General features: G+C 34.6%; 1 protein-coding gene across 1 annotated transcript in view; it reads left to right on the forward strand.

The window, feature by feature from the left end:
• The first annotated feature begins 2,570 nt into the window (after nt 1-2,570).
• LOC123551880 (beta-1,3-galactosyl-O-glycosyl-glycoprotein beta-1,6-N-acetylglucosaminyltransferase-like) overlaps nt 2,571-19,050 on the forward strand; it is a 54,692-nt gene continuing 38,212 nt past the window's right edge. Inside the window, exon 1 of the mRNA XM_045341141.2 lies at nt 2,571-2,716. Within this exon, the coding sequence (XP_045197076.1) occupies nt 2,681-2,716 (36 nt within the window). The 5' untranslated portion in view covers nt 2,571-2,680. The remainder of the gene's footprint in view (nt 2,717-19,050) is intronic.

Raw genomic sequence — 19,050 nt, forward strand, 5'->3', positions numbered from 1 at the left:
ACAAGATTAACATTGTCAATTTGATGTCTCATTGCATTTCTATGACGTAAAAATAGGCGTTTAATCAAATAAAACAGCTTCAGTTTCATTTTTTTTTCAGGCAATGACTTGATCCGTTACAATTTCTGTCTTTTCGTAGGTTTATTAAAATGCAACCTGTGCCAGAATGTATATGGAGCTTTACGACTACTGCAAGCGTTACATTTGTCCTAAAGTATGTATTTCTGAGTTTGACCATGAGAGGTAATGCAACGATGTCAGCTTTCAGGTCTACATTGTTAAAGTATGATGCAATGTTTATATTTTCGAACACTGTCTTTGAAATTACTTATAGAATTTTTGCAAACTTTTAAGTACTGCCCCATTTTTATATTGAATTTCAGTGAAACTGTTTGGGGTATTTAAATTTAAAAGCATTTGCTTCAAACTTAAGATTCTAAGAAGTTGCCTGTGTTTAAGGACATTACAAATATCGACAATGGGCGATATCTCTCTCTCTGAAACGTTGCCTTTATCATGTAAGTTTTGATATCGGGACCATAAACGATTGAATAAACAAATAATTCCTACCATTACAGCAGTAAAACCAGGCTAAACAAGCAAATTCAATGAATTGGTTTCCCCCGCCGAAAGGGTTTGTGGTGAGGAATGGCAAAAAAAATAAATCCGGCAAAAAGTTAAGGATGTTACTAAGAAGCAAACAATTTCATTAGTCAAAATCAATTTAACAGAAAATGAATGTTTTAAGTGTACATAATAAATGTATGTTTTGATGATCCTGAGTAATGAAATTATTTCGAATGGAATATGTTTACTGTAATAAGCTAAGCTTTTAGAATTAAATGGAGTTATTTGAAACGTGAGTTTGAAGTGTAACTAGAATGAAATATTGTCTTAGTGTAGTTTGGCACCAAGTGTTGCTATTTAACATGTACATTTGTACATAAAAGAACAGATGTTCATAAGAGAGCACAGTCAAGTAAGATATCTTGAACATGGCTGGCGGCGGGGTGGGTGTGGATGTTGAAGTTTTTTTTTTTGTTTTTTTTGTGGGGTGGGGGGACGGAGAGACCGGGTGAAGGTACAAAACTTCACATGTTGATTATAAACATTGATGGAAAAAATAATGAAAAAAAATTGTGGGGGGATGCATGATCGGGGTAGTGGGCATGACTGGCTGGAGTAGCGAGGTGGGGGAACGGTTCAACTTTGCATGCTGATAAAAACTCATGGAAGGATTGAAATAAATTTGAAATAAGGAATGAAACATTTTTTGTGGGTTTTGGGGGGTGGGGGAGTGCAGGCGGTGTGACCAAAACAATGGGATGCCCAGGACTGTGGGTAAACAACTTCACATGTTTATAATAAATGTTCATGGAAAAGAATGAAAGAAGTTTAATGAAATTCTACAATATGGCTCCGGACGTGGAATTTGCATTAAATGAAGGGAAATAACTCTAAGGAAAACTGACCAATTAAAAAATCATCGAAGTATGTTGGTTCATATTTATTTCACGTTTCATGAAATTGTACCAGTTTTATACTGAGAAATGGCTGCAGACGTAAATTTTTTATTAAATCAAGGGCAATAACTCTAAGGGAAATTGACCAATCGAAAAGAACTTGGCATCATCGCAGTATGTTGGTTCATGTTTTTTTAAGTTTTGTGAAATTCTACCCGCTAGTTACTGAGACATGGCTGCGGACGGACGCACGGGCGGACGCACGTACGGACGGACAACGCCATTTCGATACCCCTCTCCCGATTTTATCGGCGAGGGATAATAAAATGTGTTCTTATGTCGTCATTTCCTTGCAATCAATTGTGCTTCAGTCAGGTTGAAATGCCACCCCTATCACTGTTGGCGACATTTTTTGTCTATTTATTGAAATACACAACATTGGATAAGGTCAAACTGATTTGAATGATTACACATTAAATATTAATAAATGGCTTTAAATCAGAAATAAATGTCACCGTAAGATAGCCTGTTAACTAAGATATTGGTGCAAGACACAAAACACAGACTTTATGTCAACGCCACGATAATGGATTAAAGGCATTAAGTGTCATCTATACATGCGTTAAGAATTCGTGTCTCGACAGGTAATGGTTAGGATGCAGACATATAATATGAGCCGTGCCATAAGAAAACCAACATAGTGGGTTTGCGACCAGCATGGATCCAGACCAGCCTGCGCATCCGCGCAGTCTGGTCAGGATCCATGCTGTTCGCTTTTAAAGCCTACTGGAATTGGAGAAACTGTTAGCGAACAGCATGGATCCTGACCAGACTGCGCGGATGCGCAGGCTGGTCTGGATCCATGCTGGTCGCAAACCCACTATGTTGGTTTTTCCATGGCATGGCTCAATTATCTAGGATATGACTACACATGTAGGTCGTAAGAAGAACGAGAAGAATATCTAGATTTTTTAATTGTCTACTCTTTTCTTTCACCGTAATCTCTTTGAACATATTAGAAATATTTGCGTTATATTGTTTCCTTCCAATAAGATCAGTGTACAACTTACACACTTGGCAGTAAAATACTGATATCAACAATCATCAAACATATAATATTCCATGAAGTTGTCCTCAGATTTCTATTGATTAAATACGTGGTTAAACGTACACCTGACTAAACGTTTGTTAGAATTTGTAATCTTAACGAAGACTCCATGTGCAATATGTACTTGATTGGATGTAAACGTTGGGTGAGTGTTTTCAATTGCTGATTACTGTATTATCTATTTTTGCATAATTATATTGTATGAAACGTAAGCAAACAATAAGGGTTATCAAAGTGCTTTATACATCGTCGCCGGGGAACAAATATATATTTGGATATACATATTAAGTTTGTACGTGATTCGTCAATCCTCCTGGCCGCTTTCAGTTATAATTTTATTGATCAAAAAGCAAATTAGGTAACAATTAAGGGTGAAATGTATAGTGAAAAAAAAAGAGAAAAAAGAGCAACACTAATACTATTCTTGAAATTCAGTTTTAGATATAGTCATGTGAAAATCTCGGTACAAAAAGAAACACTGGTGACATTTAATTTCTATTGAATTAATGATTTTGGCCTCTTTATATATTTTTATAACACATTCACATAGATATAATTATTATGATTACAATGTCAGCCATTCTGTTAGGGTAATATTTAAGATACCTTATTAAACGCCTGATGGAAATACAAAGAAAGGTTGTCTTTTTACACAGCAAGAAGAATACATTTCCCAAGCTCACAATATCTGGTAAATACACTTGATTGTAGATAAAGTAGTTCTTACGAATATCTGAGATTTTTGACAAGACCATTGCCACAAAGGCTCAGTTCAGTAATTTTATTAATTCAAGAAAACAGTAATTTTATAATATATAATAATAATAATATAAATTTCATACCTCGCGACATAAAAACTTACGAAACGTTAGAATGGCAGCATACAATAATAAAAATGTACTTTTATAAAATAAAACTGACTACAGCTACTTATCGGTGAAACGATATGAGTAAATGAAAGATTTATTGAGTTCGTATTTGGTACCGTATGTAACATCTAAAGGGATATGATTTTCTTAATTAATAAGGTGTGCTAGAACGTTAAGTCAAAATTTCAATGAACGTTATTAATATAGTACCAATTAACTCATGGTATAAAGCTACCGTTGTCACAATCTTCGAAAATACCTTACTTAATTTTATTATCGTAAATCAGAATCGGTTTTGAATTAATAGTTATTTAAAGGCACTTTTACGACAGACCAGGTGTATATTATGATTACGAAGATGTTGTTTACAAACTTCATAAGAGTATGAATTATAGCACAGAGTGCTTTATTAGAAACAGAATATGGTCTGGCTATTCTAAGAAACACCACATGTTTGGTATTCAGCCTTTTTACGTTTTCTGTTGTAAAAAACAAAAACTTTCATTGGACGTTGCGTTTTAATGTTTGATTGTGTTTAACGGAAAAGGCCAATGACAGCTATGTTCTGTTGCTATAACCCAAGTATAAATTTGATAGATATATTTTGCATAAAAAGGATTATAAAAAGGATTTTTTTTTTCTATTTTTTTTTTTTTTTTGGTTGGGTTTAACGTCGCACCGACACAATTTAGTTTTGTCGAAGGTAAAATTCACTAAAAATGCATATTTGTCAATTATTGTTATATCACTTTTGCCTATCTTCTTTCGCAACGAAATAATTTGAACATTAATAACAACCCAATGTATGTTGCTTTTTGATTAGATTGTTATGAAAATCCAGTGTCCGTTGAGATTTTTTTATCAGACAGCGCCGCGAGCCTAGCCGATATCAGCCGAAGTTTTGATCCATTCCAAAATGACCGCATGATCCGTAGCGGGTCAATTTCATTAGATTCAAAATGTACGTACATGGCTTTTATTTCGCATTATTACTTTACTTTGGAACTAAATGCGTTACCATTTACAGGACGCCATTATTGACAAGTGCCAGGAACAGTTATAAAACGAATGAATTATTCAATAATTTTCTATTGTTGACAGTGACCTGGCTCATAAATCAGGCACCACGTTTTTGTCTGTTATCATAGAATAAAGTTACAATTATATCAGATATCTGATATAAAGCACTCAGCAAGTTTCTTTATGTTTATAAACATATATTATGTGAAATAAAATACGATATTCATTTGTTGATGAACGGTCCTATTTCATATTCAGGCATTAGGTTTTGTCATTAATGACAAGCTGTTGGCAGTGTATCAAATGGATCTATGATAATCATATTATTAGTCCCCTACTGGTTGAAAACCAGTTTTGGGGACTATAGGAATGCTCTTTTCCGTCATTCCGTCTTTCCGTCATTCCGTCATTCTGTCATTCCGTCATTCCGTCCGTCCGCAATTTCGTGTCCGGTCCATAACTCTGTCATCCATGAAGGGATTTTAATATTACTTGGCACAAATGTTCCCCATGATGAGACGACGTGTCATGCGCAAAACCTGGACCCCTAGCTCAAAGGTCAAGGCCACAATAGGAGGTCAAAGGTCAACAGGGCTTTTTTCCTGTCCGGTCCACAACTCTCCCATCCTTGAAGGGATTTTAGTATTACTTGGCACAAATGTTCCCCATGATGAGATGATGTGTCGTGCGCAAATCCCGGACCCCTAGCTCAAAGGTCAAGGTCACAATTGGAGGTCAAAGGTCAACAGGGCTTTTTTCCTGTCCGGTCTATAACTCTCCCATCCATGAAGAGATTTTAATATTACTTGGCACAAATGTTCCCCATGAGGAGACGACGTGTCATGCGCAAAACCTGGACCCCTAGCTTAAAGGTCAAGGCCACAATAGGAGGTCAAAGGTCAACAGGGCTTTTTTCCTGTCCGGTCCACAACTCTCCCATCCTTGAAGGGATTTTAGTATTACTTGGCACAAATGTTCCCCATGATGAGATGATGTGTCGTGCGCAAATCCCGGACCCCTAGCTCAAAGGTCAAGGTCACAATTGGAGGTCAAAGGTCAACAGGGCTTTTTTCCTGTCCGGTCCATAACTCTCCCATCTATGAAGGGATATTAATATTACTTGGCACAAATGTACCTCATAATAAGACGATATGTCATGCACAACTTTCAGACCCCTAGCTCAAAGGTCAAGGTCACACTTAGCAGTCAAATGTTAACATAGCATGAACAGGGTCTGTTTCGTGTCCGGTCCATAACACTGACATTCATTAAGGGATTTTAATATTACTTAGCACAAGTGTTCCCCATGATGAGACGACGTGTCATGCGCAAATCCCGGACCCCTAGCTCAAAGGTCAAGGTCACAATTGGGGGTCAAAGGTCAACAGAGTTTTTTTCCTGTCCCGTCCATAACTCTGCCATCCATGAAGGGATTTTAATATTACTTGGCACAAATGTTTCCCATGATGAGACGACATGTCATGCGCAACACCCAGTACCCTAGCTTAAAGGTCAAGGTCACACTTTGAGATCAAAGGTCAAGAGGATTTTTTTCCTATCCGGTCTATAACTTTGTCATGCAAAGCAGGATTTAGATATCAGTTGGCACAAATATTCCCCTGGATGAGACAACATGTCATGCGCAAGAACCAGGTCCCTAGGTCTAAGGTCAAGGTCATATTTAGAAGTCAAAGGTCAAATTCAAGAATGACTTTGTATGGAACATTTCTTCTTCATGCATGGAGGGATTTTGATGTAACTTGGACCAAATGTTCACCACCATGAGGCACCCTTGTTTTTAGAATTACATCCCTTTGTTGTTACTATAAATAGATTTTATTGTAACTTTTTTATTACTGGCAGTAGAGAAAAATCGAGACCACTTTTCTGTGGTACAGCATGCATGTTACATCCAATTTTTAGGTGTATTTTGACCTATCTCTACCTGGTAAAGAGTTTCTTGTGGACTTATATTATTATTATTTTTTTTTTTTTTTTTTTTTTAAAGATTAATTTCCCTTTGTTGTTACTATAAATAACTTACATGATAACATTTTTTTAATCAGCCAAAAAATTTCAATATGAAAACAACTGTGGGTTTTTATATATGCACATTTTAATCCAAGTGTGTTGTTATAATGTTTTATTTTATGCTTATTGGTGAAATATTGGAAAATAGCAGTGAGATATAAATCGATATCACTCACAGTGCCGAACTTCTTTTTTTTCCAGATAAATTATCTCCCTTGAAATATATTCTTTAATTACCTCCCTTTGCTGCCTTTAAAATTACTGGATTATACTCATACACGAGTCATGAACTGCTAGACAATCCTATATAGAACAGGCTAGCTATATAATCAAATTTGGATTAGAAATAATGTTACCAAACTTACCTTTATCAGCTTGGTTGCTAGGCTTTGCCATTCATGTAGCTACAGATATCTGTTTGTTTCCTCTGCTTTTTTCCACTGGTTCACTATCATGTGGTAGATTTTACTGGCGACAGCACATTTAGTTGGTTGTTGTCTTAGTTAATTATCACAAGACATCAACTCAACCTTACGTAATATGCCAGCATTTTCGTCGAAGTACTTTCCCACTCCAACTCCAAGTCCAGCAAGTTGTGTTCCAACTTCCATCCATTTAGTTATGCTATGCAGCTCCTAGATCAATATTTCCTAACTATTTCTATTGAATCCATGATGATATTTAATTCTGCAGCTTGATTTTCCAAGGGCTTGCGCATATTCCACAGTTGTTTAGATTTTTAGTGTTGTTTTTTTAATCTGACCATCAGCGTGTGTTTTGGTAAACAAAGCAAGCTTCCGGTTATTCAACGAACTGACGGATTGACCCGAAAAGTTTTAAATATGCTTCTACTTAACTACCGGCATATGTCAATGTCTCTGTTAGCCGCGGACTGTGTATTTGTACACAAAATATTTAAATGCAGTTTTTGTTTTTAAAACAAAATGGCGTCGTGTTGATTTAATGAACCTAATCACCAATATTCGATATTAATGTGCCTAAGTGTCCATGGTAATTTAGCGGATGTATCATGAGTAACACGGTAGCTTAAATAAATCCGAATTTCGTCATGAAATATTGGATTTATATGAACATTTATGCACGTAATAAACAGAAAATTTGTTGATCTTCACAAACTAGCATAAAATAAAAAGAAAATTTGTTTGTTTGCAGTGAGATATCGAAATATATCATCACCGATAAGGGAGACAATTCTGATATTTTCACTCAGGCTCCGCCTTCGTGAAAATATTCAATTGTCTCCCTTATCGGTGATGATATATTTCGATATCTCACTGCAAACAAACAAATATCCTCTATATAACATATTGTATATGTAGTACAATATTGTTTATACATCATTGACAGATATCAGTTCATTATGTTATACTGCAGTAGAAAAAATTAGGTGCCTTCCAGTAGGGGACTTTGTATTGCATGGCAATACTTCATTCACTTGTTATTTGTATTTTTGTGTTATTTCTTTAAGCAACGCATTATTTTAATTAAATGTTTTCTTAACTAAATCAACGAAAATCAGATATGAATAGGTTAAGCGCAAGGTGCGCTTGATTTTCTTAATAGAATGTTGTTCTTGTACGGGCACCGTCCATATTCCCCCTCTTTAGACGTATATCTTCACTAAATCGGCCATATTCTCTTTCTTTAGACGTATATTTTCACCAAACCGCCCCTATTCCCTCTCTTTAGACGTATATCTTGTTCACAAATCCGTCCATACTAGTATTCCCTCTCTTCAGATGTATATCTTCATCAAACCACCCCTTTTCCCTCTCTTTAGACGTAGATCTTCTAAGCTTATGTATATTAAAACTGTCTGAACCTAATTGTCATTAGTTTACGACCAAAACATACGTGATACAATTAACAAATAAAAACCTTTGTTTCGATACTAAAATTGCTTGCGTGCTAAGACCAAATATTTCCATACATTTGAATTGAAAATGATATCATTATAGTTTGTTTGTTTTGTTTGTTTTGGGTTTAACGCCGTTTCTCAACAGTATTTCAGTCATGTAACGGCAGGCAGTTAACCTAACCAGTGTTCCTGGATTCTGTACCAGTACACACCTGTTTTCCGCAAGTTCTCCACATATTATCAGAGGTGGAGGACGAATGATATCAGACACAATGTCTTTAATCAAATCGTCACGGAGAACATACGCTTCGCCCGAGGATCAAACTAGAGACCCCGTGATCCGTAGACCAACGCTCTCCCTACTGAGCTAAGCGGGTGGGCTAATATATCATCCTAGATCGAAGTGTAAGTTAATTCGTTGTATCTGCTTGTCCGTAGAAAATAACTAGGTTTTTAAGAAAACACTGCAAATACTTTATTTACGGAACAATTCAAACATATTAACAAAATATACATCAATTTGGTTGTAATACTAGTATTCCCATTAAAGTAAACAATAAATTCATAAATCTGACATTATAAATAAGTCGATACAAGAAATGACTGTAATGTTCATATAATTACATTACAAAAAAAAGCTGTATGTTATATTCGTTGAAAGTTTGACATTATATTCACTTGATATTTAATATCAAATCAAATATAATCTCGTAAATGAATGTCACCTGTATATTCCACAAAAAAAAATCTGATATAAAGTTACCATGGCAACTGGCGCTTTGAATGATAAAAGACTACAATATCAAGGGAATAAGAGGAGTGAAAGTTAATGCAAAAATTTCCGTTGTGATAAATTGATTGTCTTAAATATCTAAAATTACTCCTAGATGACATTAAACAAAATATATTACTTTCTTTTACATTGCGATAAAATAAATTTACACCATCCATGTGGATTATATACACCATCCGCGGAAATTATATAAAATATAATTGTTATCATTATTTCTTTTCTTTTTTTTTTTTTTTTTTTTTTTTTTTTTTTTGGATTTAACGTCGCACCGACACATGATAAGTCTATCATTATTTCATTATGGTGATAGTTACATGTGCACATTATTTTAATGCGATGGTAGAACCTATTATGAACAGCAGGCAGCAAGTCCAGTAACAGAGAGATAGCGATATCATGCACATACACATACAATCAAATTTTTTCAAGTATACGTATTATTCAGCGTTTGCCGAAATATTTTCATGTAGTCTTTACGTGATACATAACTTGTACGCTTACACATGACTTATATGTGAATAGTTTTTACTTGTCTGATATTTGTCTCATGAGATGTTTTTTGAACATACACGTATGCGTATTCGCCAAAGTGCAACATCGCAACCTCTCTATTATATACTGGGCGTCATTGAAAAATTACCACTTTATATATACCTCTTTACCTTTCTTATACAATATCGACGTCACTTGTTCATGGCCTGTGCGCAGTCTATTACTCATAGACCCTGTCTGATCATGTCTCCTAACCCATTTCATGACTGTCAGGTGAGAACAGCACATACGACGTGCAATTTCACGACATGAAAGTTCGGCGTCAACCATGCCAATGGCCTGATGGCGTTGATCGTGCCTTAAACGTGGCATTTCTGCTTTTTGTTTAACGTATTCCTTTTAGTCTGTCGACTAACTTTCAAGTGCGATGAATGTTTTGCGATAGAATTTTCGTACATATCGACATTGCTGGAAAAAGTCATTTTGCACGTGCAGCCCGTTCCTCAAATGGAGTTAATCGAATGTGACAAATCTTTACACCAGTGACGTTTCAGTTGCGTCAAAAATGTAGTCATGTTATGCTTTTAACACAGTCAAATGCGATTTTTAAAATATAAGGGTCATTAGGGTGGTAACTCTTTAGTGACGCTGAGTATAAAATATACAGCCAGACCTGTGTTAAGCAACCCACAAAGGAATGAACCCATGAAGTTGCTAAAGGCAGGTGGCTGTCTAATTCTTGATGCAAGGACCCCTACTGAAGATCGGTTACGATCAAGGTAAAACATATAGATATTTTATGAGGTTCGCTATATCTGTCGTTTCACGACGTCGGTACAAATATTCTTAACTATTCTTATTAGCATTAACTTACAACAAACACACAGGTAGATGGGAAATGGCCGCGACTTCATTTCATTGAAATCATGGCATACAGCATGTTTCAGTTTAAAGAAATTAATATGAACACAAGAAAAATTACTAGCTAAATGGCGTAGCAATTTACAGACAACGCAAAGAGGCAGAAGCCTATATTTTATAGGCAAACAATGAAAAAACTGGCAAATTGCAGAGATTTCTCCATTTACAGCTGATGGGAAAGTGAGGTGAATTGCTCATTGTTTACTTCAATTCATAAATTGCTATATGCAATACCGAAATGCACATACGGTCACATGTGTATTGAGGGCCACTAAATATTTCATGAAATAAAATTCGTCCAATCGGTACACAGAATGCTGTTTTTCCTCCAAGTTTTTGTCAGAATTACATGTTAATTACATTTAATTTAGCTTAAGAGTATATAAAAGGAATAACTCACCTTCACTTATTCAAGACGTAAACAAGATACTTTTTTACCATTTATAATGAAGTTCCATCTGTATTCTGTTATACCATAACAGTCACCTTTATATTTGAAGCTGAAACTAGATTTCATGTTTTCTTGCACTGAAATTTAAAACAAAGGCCTTGACGAAATAAAAACATTTATGAATTGTTACATCTTCATAATCTAGATGAATGGTAACAAATAATATATGAATCTTTAAAGTTTGCCAGCGGTCATACGTGTGACCTAATATGTATCAAAACATGTCAATACCTGGCCTGTTAATACTGTTACTGACAGAAATGGTATGAAACTAGACATCATAGTCTTCTCAAGCTCATATCCGAATGCCTGCATTTTCAAAACTGCATACTAGTCACAGCCGATATCGTTTAACGAACAGCACAGCCTTTCCCATGTTAGAAACAACTTCTGATAAAGACACGAGCGCTGCAGTAGAACAATCGATTTGATTTTCCTTTTTGTAAGCCAGTTGGATTGCTTCTTACATGCTGCATTTAACCCTGAACGTAGTTCGAACATCCAACAGAGAGGGACAAGTGATCCGTACCTTATGAGTAATAAGGGGCCTCCGTGGACGAGTGGTTAAGGTCGCTGACTTCAAATCACTTGCCCCTCATCGATATGGGTTCGAGCCTCACTCGAACCTCACTCGGAGCGTTGAATTCTTCATGTGAGGAAGCCATCCAGCTGGCTTACGGAAGGTCGGTGGTTCTACCCAGGTGCCCGCTCGTGATGAAATAATGCACGGGGGCACCTGGGGTCTTCCTCCACCATCAAAGCTGGAAAGTCGCCATATGACCTAAAATTGTGTCGGTGCGACGTTAAATAATGTTTGAGTATAGCTAGCAAACTGAAATACTTAATGATTACAATATATTAAAGCGAATAAGTAATATGGAGCGTTATCACAATTATTCAGATCAATAATTATCAACTTCATCATCATCATCACCATAATCATCGCCATTGTTGTTATATCATCATCAGAATGTTATCACCATCGTCATCATTACCATCATCGACGTCACCATTGTCATTAACGTACCAAAATGTACCAACATGATATCGTATCATTATCATTCCGTTATATCACAATCATCATTGTTCTCATCGTCATGCCATCATCATCATCATAGCAGATTGATTATACCATATCTTCATCGTAATCAAAATCATATTATCGTGTAATATCATATCATCATAGTCTCATAACGTACCATCATGGTTATTATTATCATCGTAGCATTGTTTTATCGTCATATCATCATCATGTCATATCATTATCATCATCATCATCATCATTATAATTATTATCATATTTATGATAACGTCAAATCGAAATATCATCGCCACATAATCATAAAATCACCATCATACCATCATCATCATATAATTATGATTAGACACGAAGTACATATCACCATATTATCATAATAGCATAAACATCATCATCATCATCATCAACATTATTGCCAAAGGCTCATAGTGAGCTTTTGTGACCGCTCGATGTCTGTCGTCCGTCGTGTGACGTGTGTCCGTCAGCATTTTCTAAAAAAAATCTTCTTCTTGAAAACCACTGGGCAGAATTACACCAAACTCCACAAAAATGATCCTTGGATGGCCCCCTTTCAAAATTGTTCAAAGAACTGAATTCCATGCAGAACTCTAGTTTCCATGGCAACCGAAAGGAAAAACTTTTAAAATCTTCTTGTCCAAAACCACAGGGCCTAGGGCTTTGATATCTGATGTGTAGCATCATCTAGTGGTTCTCTACCAAAATTGTTCAAATTATTACCCTAGGGTCAAATATGGCCCCGCTTCGGGGGTCACATAGTTTATATAGACATATAGGGAAAACTTTGAAAATCTTCTTGTACAAAACCACATGGCCTAAGGCTTTGATATTTGGTATGTAGCATTATCTAGTAGTCCTCTACCAAGGTTGTTCAAATTATCCCCCTAGGATCAAATATGGCCCCGCCCCGGGGGTCCCAAGTTTTACATAGATTTATATAGGAAAAAAAGTTTAAAAATCTTTTTGTCTGAAACCTTTGATATTTGGTTTGTAGCATTGTCTTATGGTCCTCAACCAAAATTGCTCAAATTGTACCCCTGGGGTGAAAAGAGACCCTGGCCTGGTGGTCCCAAGTTTATATAGACTTATATAAGAAAAAACTTTAAAGATCTTCTTGTCTAAAACCATACGACCTAGGCTTTTGATGTTTTGTATGATGCATTGTCTAGTAGTCTTCTACCAAAATTGTTCAAATTATGCCCCTGGGATGAAAAGAGGCCCCGCCCTGGGGTCACTTAGTTATTATATGAGTTATATAGGAAAAAATACTTAACATCCCCAGCTTTTATTATATTTGACTGGCTTATTATAGTAGGTTGTCCCCCTTGAAAATTATCCGATAATCAATATTGGTTTCCCTATTGATATTACTTTGAGCAATAGATTATATAGGAAATTTATTTTTAATGATTAATTTCAAAGATGTCTTTTGGTTTGTGAATATTTTACCAGATATGGCAGTAAACTTCAATTTCTTCTCTTCAATTTGATGTGAAAATATTTATTCTAATTGAACATCTTCTTGCTTCCAATTTTGTTTTAAAAGTATCACCGTCGCTTATATTGAACATATAGTGAAAAACACTTTTCAATTTCTTTTACTTTATAGGCAAATAAATCATATTTTCCAAAGCATGACAATTTATTATCACATATGTAGGTATTTTTGACTTTATAAACAATACAATGATATAATTTTAAGTGTAATAGGGTAAAGGCTTCTTGCTTCCATTTTACTTCAAAGTGCATCAAGAATTAAAAAAACTTGTGGATTTCATAAAGTTCTGATGTAACTTAAACCGTGTTAATTTACGGAACTCCATATACCAACAACTGACGTACGATTCAATATAGTCATTTGAAATACTAACGTTCATAATTGTCTTATTAGTCAGAAAGAAAATATGAAAAGAACAGAATAGAACAGAGCTATGATTTTTCTTCAAACTGTTTATGAGAACAATACTGATCAACATAAATCACAAAATTTCCGACTGAAAGCTGAATATCTTTGGAATATTGAAACATTCGACGATCGGAGAAAAACTACTTCAAAGAATAATTTTCTAATGAAATAGTGTAATTTGCAAGTTAGGCGCTCATTGAAAGCTGGTGAGAGGAGCGGGGGAGAGGAGGGGGGGGGAGAGAGAGAATGTGTACATTTATTTAAACAAAAGACACAGTATGGTTTCCACGATGTGCAAAGAAAGGGTGAAATTAACAGACGCGCAATATCATGTATATTTTAGAAATGAAATCCAAGCTTGAAAAAAAAATGGCATGCTTTCCATGAGTTTGCACGGTAGGATTACCTCTTTAGTACGATCTAAATTTTTTGTCACGGTTTTGTTCGTGGAAAGCATGAAAAACAGCCACCTTTACCACTAAAGACTTTAGTTTACACGATAAATTTGATTTCATGATTGAATTGTATAGTATGTACAAACACATATCTGAATGGCATATTTGATTTATGTATAATCAAGTAACTTAGACACTATAAAAAAAATCAGAAACTTGATTCATAATTCAATAAATTCTTTCTTTCTTTGATTTCTATGGAAAACATTAGATCAAGACCAGTTAATAAGACATGTGTGTGCGTGTTTGAGTAACATGTATGATTTTTTAAGTTTGTTAAATTGCTCGGGTTTTTCTTTGCCATTGCCTGTCAAATACAGCGTTGCTTAGTTTTTTACGTTATTTTATCATGTTTTAAAGAGTAAAATTCTATGCATGAAAGTTACACAAAAGTACCGTTATATGGACAAGAACAATCAGTCAAAATGGGAATACATGTATCTTCACACAAGTTTCGTTTTTCTCGAGAAAAACTATTTTGTATACATGTGTTTGTGGGAAAGCTCGTTTATGAAATAATTTTCGGATTTCAATGTTTGGCGGGATTCAAAGTTTCAAAAGAAAAGAAATTTATTTAATTGTTTTCATTTTCTGTACATGACAACACGAATTTTGCAATATCATAAGCTAACATATTTTTTTTACAGAAATGTTTTATATCTTTACATGAATAATACTTCTACATGAATCTATAAAACAACATGATTTATATAAAAAAAAACTGGCTACATGTTTTGTTGCTTTCTATGGAGTAACATGCGAGCTTAATTTCCGTGTATTACCTAAAGCAAAATATTAGATCAATCCAAAATGCATGACAAAAAATTATTGACTTAGGTCATGAATGACATGACTTTAGCTAATGTAAGGGAAGCAATCCAGTTTGAAGGGAATTGCTTTAACACTGTCAATAATTAAGGGAGTGAATTCTTGCAAATTCTCGATAAAAGCTGACCATGAAAGTCATTTGATCCTATTTCTGAGACTGTTTAATTATAATTACCTGATGACCCCAAGTAATATGATGTCACTTGACTGTGACCTTGACCTACTGACCTACTTTCTTGTTTTTTAAGATACAGCCTTGAAATTTTGATGACTTACGCAGCTTCGCACACCAATCGTAAAACTGAATTTCATTGACCATGAATGTGACCTACCGACTTTCCTAATATTTTATCGTCAGTTTGACATTTGAAACATGTGGCTCATATTACTCAGGTGAGCGATCAAGGGTCAACATGGCCCTCTTGTTATTTTCTCTATGTAAATCAATTTAATTTTTATAATTTTATTTTATACAATGAAATCATTCATATTTGTTGGGGACTAACTTGTACAAAATTCAATCTTAAAATTCCATAAGGCTTAAATTATATGTTAAAAATAGATGAAAGAGCTGTCGAGATAGAAGCTTTACATAAGTATATAGTTAGAAAACTTTCTATACTCATGAACTTTTTCAGCTAAAGACATAAAGAGAGATAACAATAAAACAAAATCCCCGAAACCGCAGTATTGTTGTTGAAACAGCAGAATGATTTTAGGCCTATACGCAGTGTATCAATCATTCTAAAAGTTCAACATACTTGTATAAGAAAAACACTACTTTTTCACTGGATCCGTCCATGTATTAACGAGAGAAAAATCGTTAACAAACAAGGAAATTCACGTGCTCTTAATACGGGATTTTATTTTTGAAATGCTTTGCTAGGGACTTAACTGCTCAGATCATGACAGATGTACAATTGGTATCTGCGTCTTGTTTCCTCCATAATAACTTTTTTTCGTAGCCTAAAAGATAAAATATTCTTGCATACCAGACGGGGATTTCCGGTATCTTTACTGGTGCTGGAAAAATCCATCTTACACCCCGGGTTGTAAGATGACTCTCGTGCTGTAAATGAAGTATAACGAACTACATATATGATGAAGATTTATGTAGTAATTTATATTTTATTTAAAAAACGGAATAAAAATTCAATACCTTGACAGTTCCTATTGGTTCCTGATAGTATATTTCTCCATTCAAATCACGTTATTTTATCAAAAATTCATAACGTTACGCTGCAACTGATAAAACAAAACCGGAACTAAACATTGTTGTTTGTTTTGAAACGTCATGACGTCTTTCCTGTTTACGGACGTTGGTTTCCCGCGCTTTGTTTAAATACATTGCCATAAGAAATAGTTCTAAAAAGAAAGCCGTTCGATTGATTTTATTTTTATTATTATTTCTTGAAATCGGTATGCAAGAAAAAGATTCTGTCACTGGTTATAGGTGCAGATGGAAATATCCGGCTCTCGGGTAACTGTTTAGGCGGTAACTCAGCAGGGAGCCTCGTTTCCGCCTAAACAGTTACCCTCGAGGCCGTATATTCCTATCTGCACCTACAACCAGTGAAAGAATCTTATAATATCCATGATATGCTTTGCTGTATCAAAACGCACTGCTCTCCCCAACAAAGTCACAAAAGTGCTTAAATTACTAGCTTCTCCCTTGGTTCAATTTTTGTCGATAACCCTGAGTGTATTGAACGATAGCGATGATTTTTGGAAGTAACAGTCGGTATATCCTTACCTAATTTCTCACAGAAGTTATGTCAATTTTGAAAGCTTGTCAGTATACTAAATATTTTTCCGTACTCAGAATAACTCAAATGTAAAATTATTATTCTTGAAATCGTGTTCCTGTTTACAGAATTGTTAAGTAATATGCAAAATTATGGGTAGTGACATATTCAAATAAAAAATACAAACCTTCAATACATGCTTTTGGTAGTGTTGTTGATTTGTGGGCCCCGATTATGGATGTCTAAAACATGTTTATCGCTTCTAAGAACACTAGAGTGGGAATTAAAAATTGCATCGGAAGTGTGAAGTCATCAGATATGAAAACCATACATTTAGTCTTCGTTCAAAGTTTGTATGCAAGACACGTGTATTATCCTTTCAGATACACTAACGTTCGTGAAGCAAAATCAACATCTTTTCTATCTCTTTCTTTCAAATATATTGAACTCCTGAGTAAATGCTTCGTGTTCAAGGGTCCCTTCATTGAACATCTACTTGGCTTACTGTTCAGATGGAGCATTTCTTTCTGATGTTGGAAGTATTAATGAATTAGTTTTCATTATTGTAGTTTTATATTTCTGTTACGTGATGACTATTAACTTTTGGGCATTTTACAAGAACTATAATATTAACGTTGTTCTTGTAAATTGTCAATCGTCTGACATTGCGGAAATATGATTTCCTTAGAAGTTTCCGCGCACTAGACATTTTGATTTACAGCAGAAAATGTTTTACATATCAAAACACTAAGCACTGGTTTAGTAATTGGTGAACGACGGTAGTGTGTGGTGAAACAGTTAGTCCTGAAGACATAATTAGAAACACAATTGATCTTTGTTTTGTTTTGTTTTGTTTGATTTTTTGTTCTATTTTATCGTAAAGTGTTCTAAATACAATAAAAATGCCGTTGTTGCAAGACATCCAAAAGAAAGTTCAATTCTCCTGAAATCTAAGTCCTAATAACTCAAAAATTCAATTCCTATTTATGGTTTGAGTAATATTCAATCAATTTTCAATGACCAGTATCAAATTCAAGGACTTTTCTAGGTCAGAGCGAACCGGCAAAATTTTGGCCTTTACTTGTTTTACCTCTGTGTGGTAACCAAGAAGGACACCATTATAATGTCTTGGATTTTTTCGTACAACCTTAAATTTATTTGAAAATACAAATTACGTTGCAGACTAAAATGTAAGATAATAATAAGGTATGCTTAATTAAAATACGACAACATCTTAATTAGGGCAACATATTTCATTTTCAAAATAATGTTATACTGTTTCGTTCTGCGTGGGAACATGTCATGCATATGTTGTCTTGAAATTTAAACTAATTTTTTCTTATCATCAAATAAATTGTAATACTATGATGTTAATCTGTTTGCTAGGATCATTTTAAAATACATATTGTTTACACAAAATATTTGATTTTTTGCGTGGGCTGTATTCTCTAACGGAATAGTATCTGAAATCGTAGTTGCGAGTATTATAAAGTACTTTTTTTTCTTTTGTTTCCTTTTTCCAGATTGCAACGGTCATTGTGAAAAAGTGCATTAATACCTTGGGAAGTCTATCGCCACAATTGTCCCATGTATCTTTAAATTACAAAAAATATACATGTACAAAAAGGGTTGCCCTTACTCTGACGGTCTACAAATGAAACAGATCAAATCTATTAATAAGGAAATGTGTTCAAAGATACTTTTATACTTTTTAATACATATAGTTCCCTGTACTTTTGAAAACATGAAAGCCGTTCTTTATATCTTTATATTTGAAATTCTTAAATAGTATTTTTGAAAGAACATAGGTATGCCTGAAAAAACGCTCCCTAATTAAATACATGTCGTTTTTCTTCAGAATGACATATAAACAATACTTCTTTTGCCCTTACATTTCAGTCATATCATGTAACGAGACATATGTCGCCAGAATTGTTTTGAAAAGGATTGTTATTTATATTGCAAATTATACCGAGTCCTGTTTCATTGTAACACCTGTAACAGAAGAGGGGTAATCGAATGTTGAACGCAC

The sequence above is a fragment of the Mercenaria mercenaria genome, chromosome 4 (genome assembly GCF_021730395.1).
Source record: "Mercenaria mercenaria strain notata chromosome 4, MADL_Memer_1, whole genome shotgun sequence".
Classification (NCBI taxonomy): domain Eukaryota; kingdom Metazoa; phylum Mollusca; class Bivalvia; order Venerida; family Veneridae; genus Mercenaria; species Mercenaria mercenaria.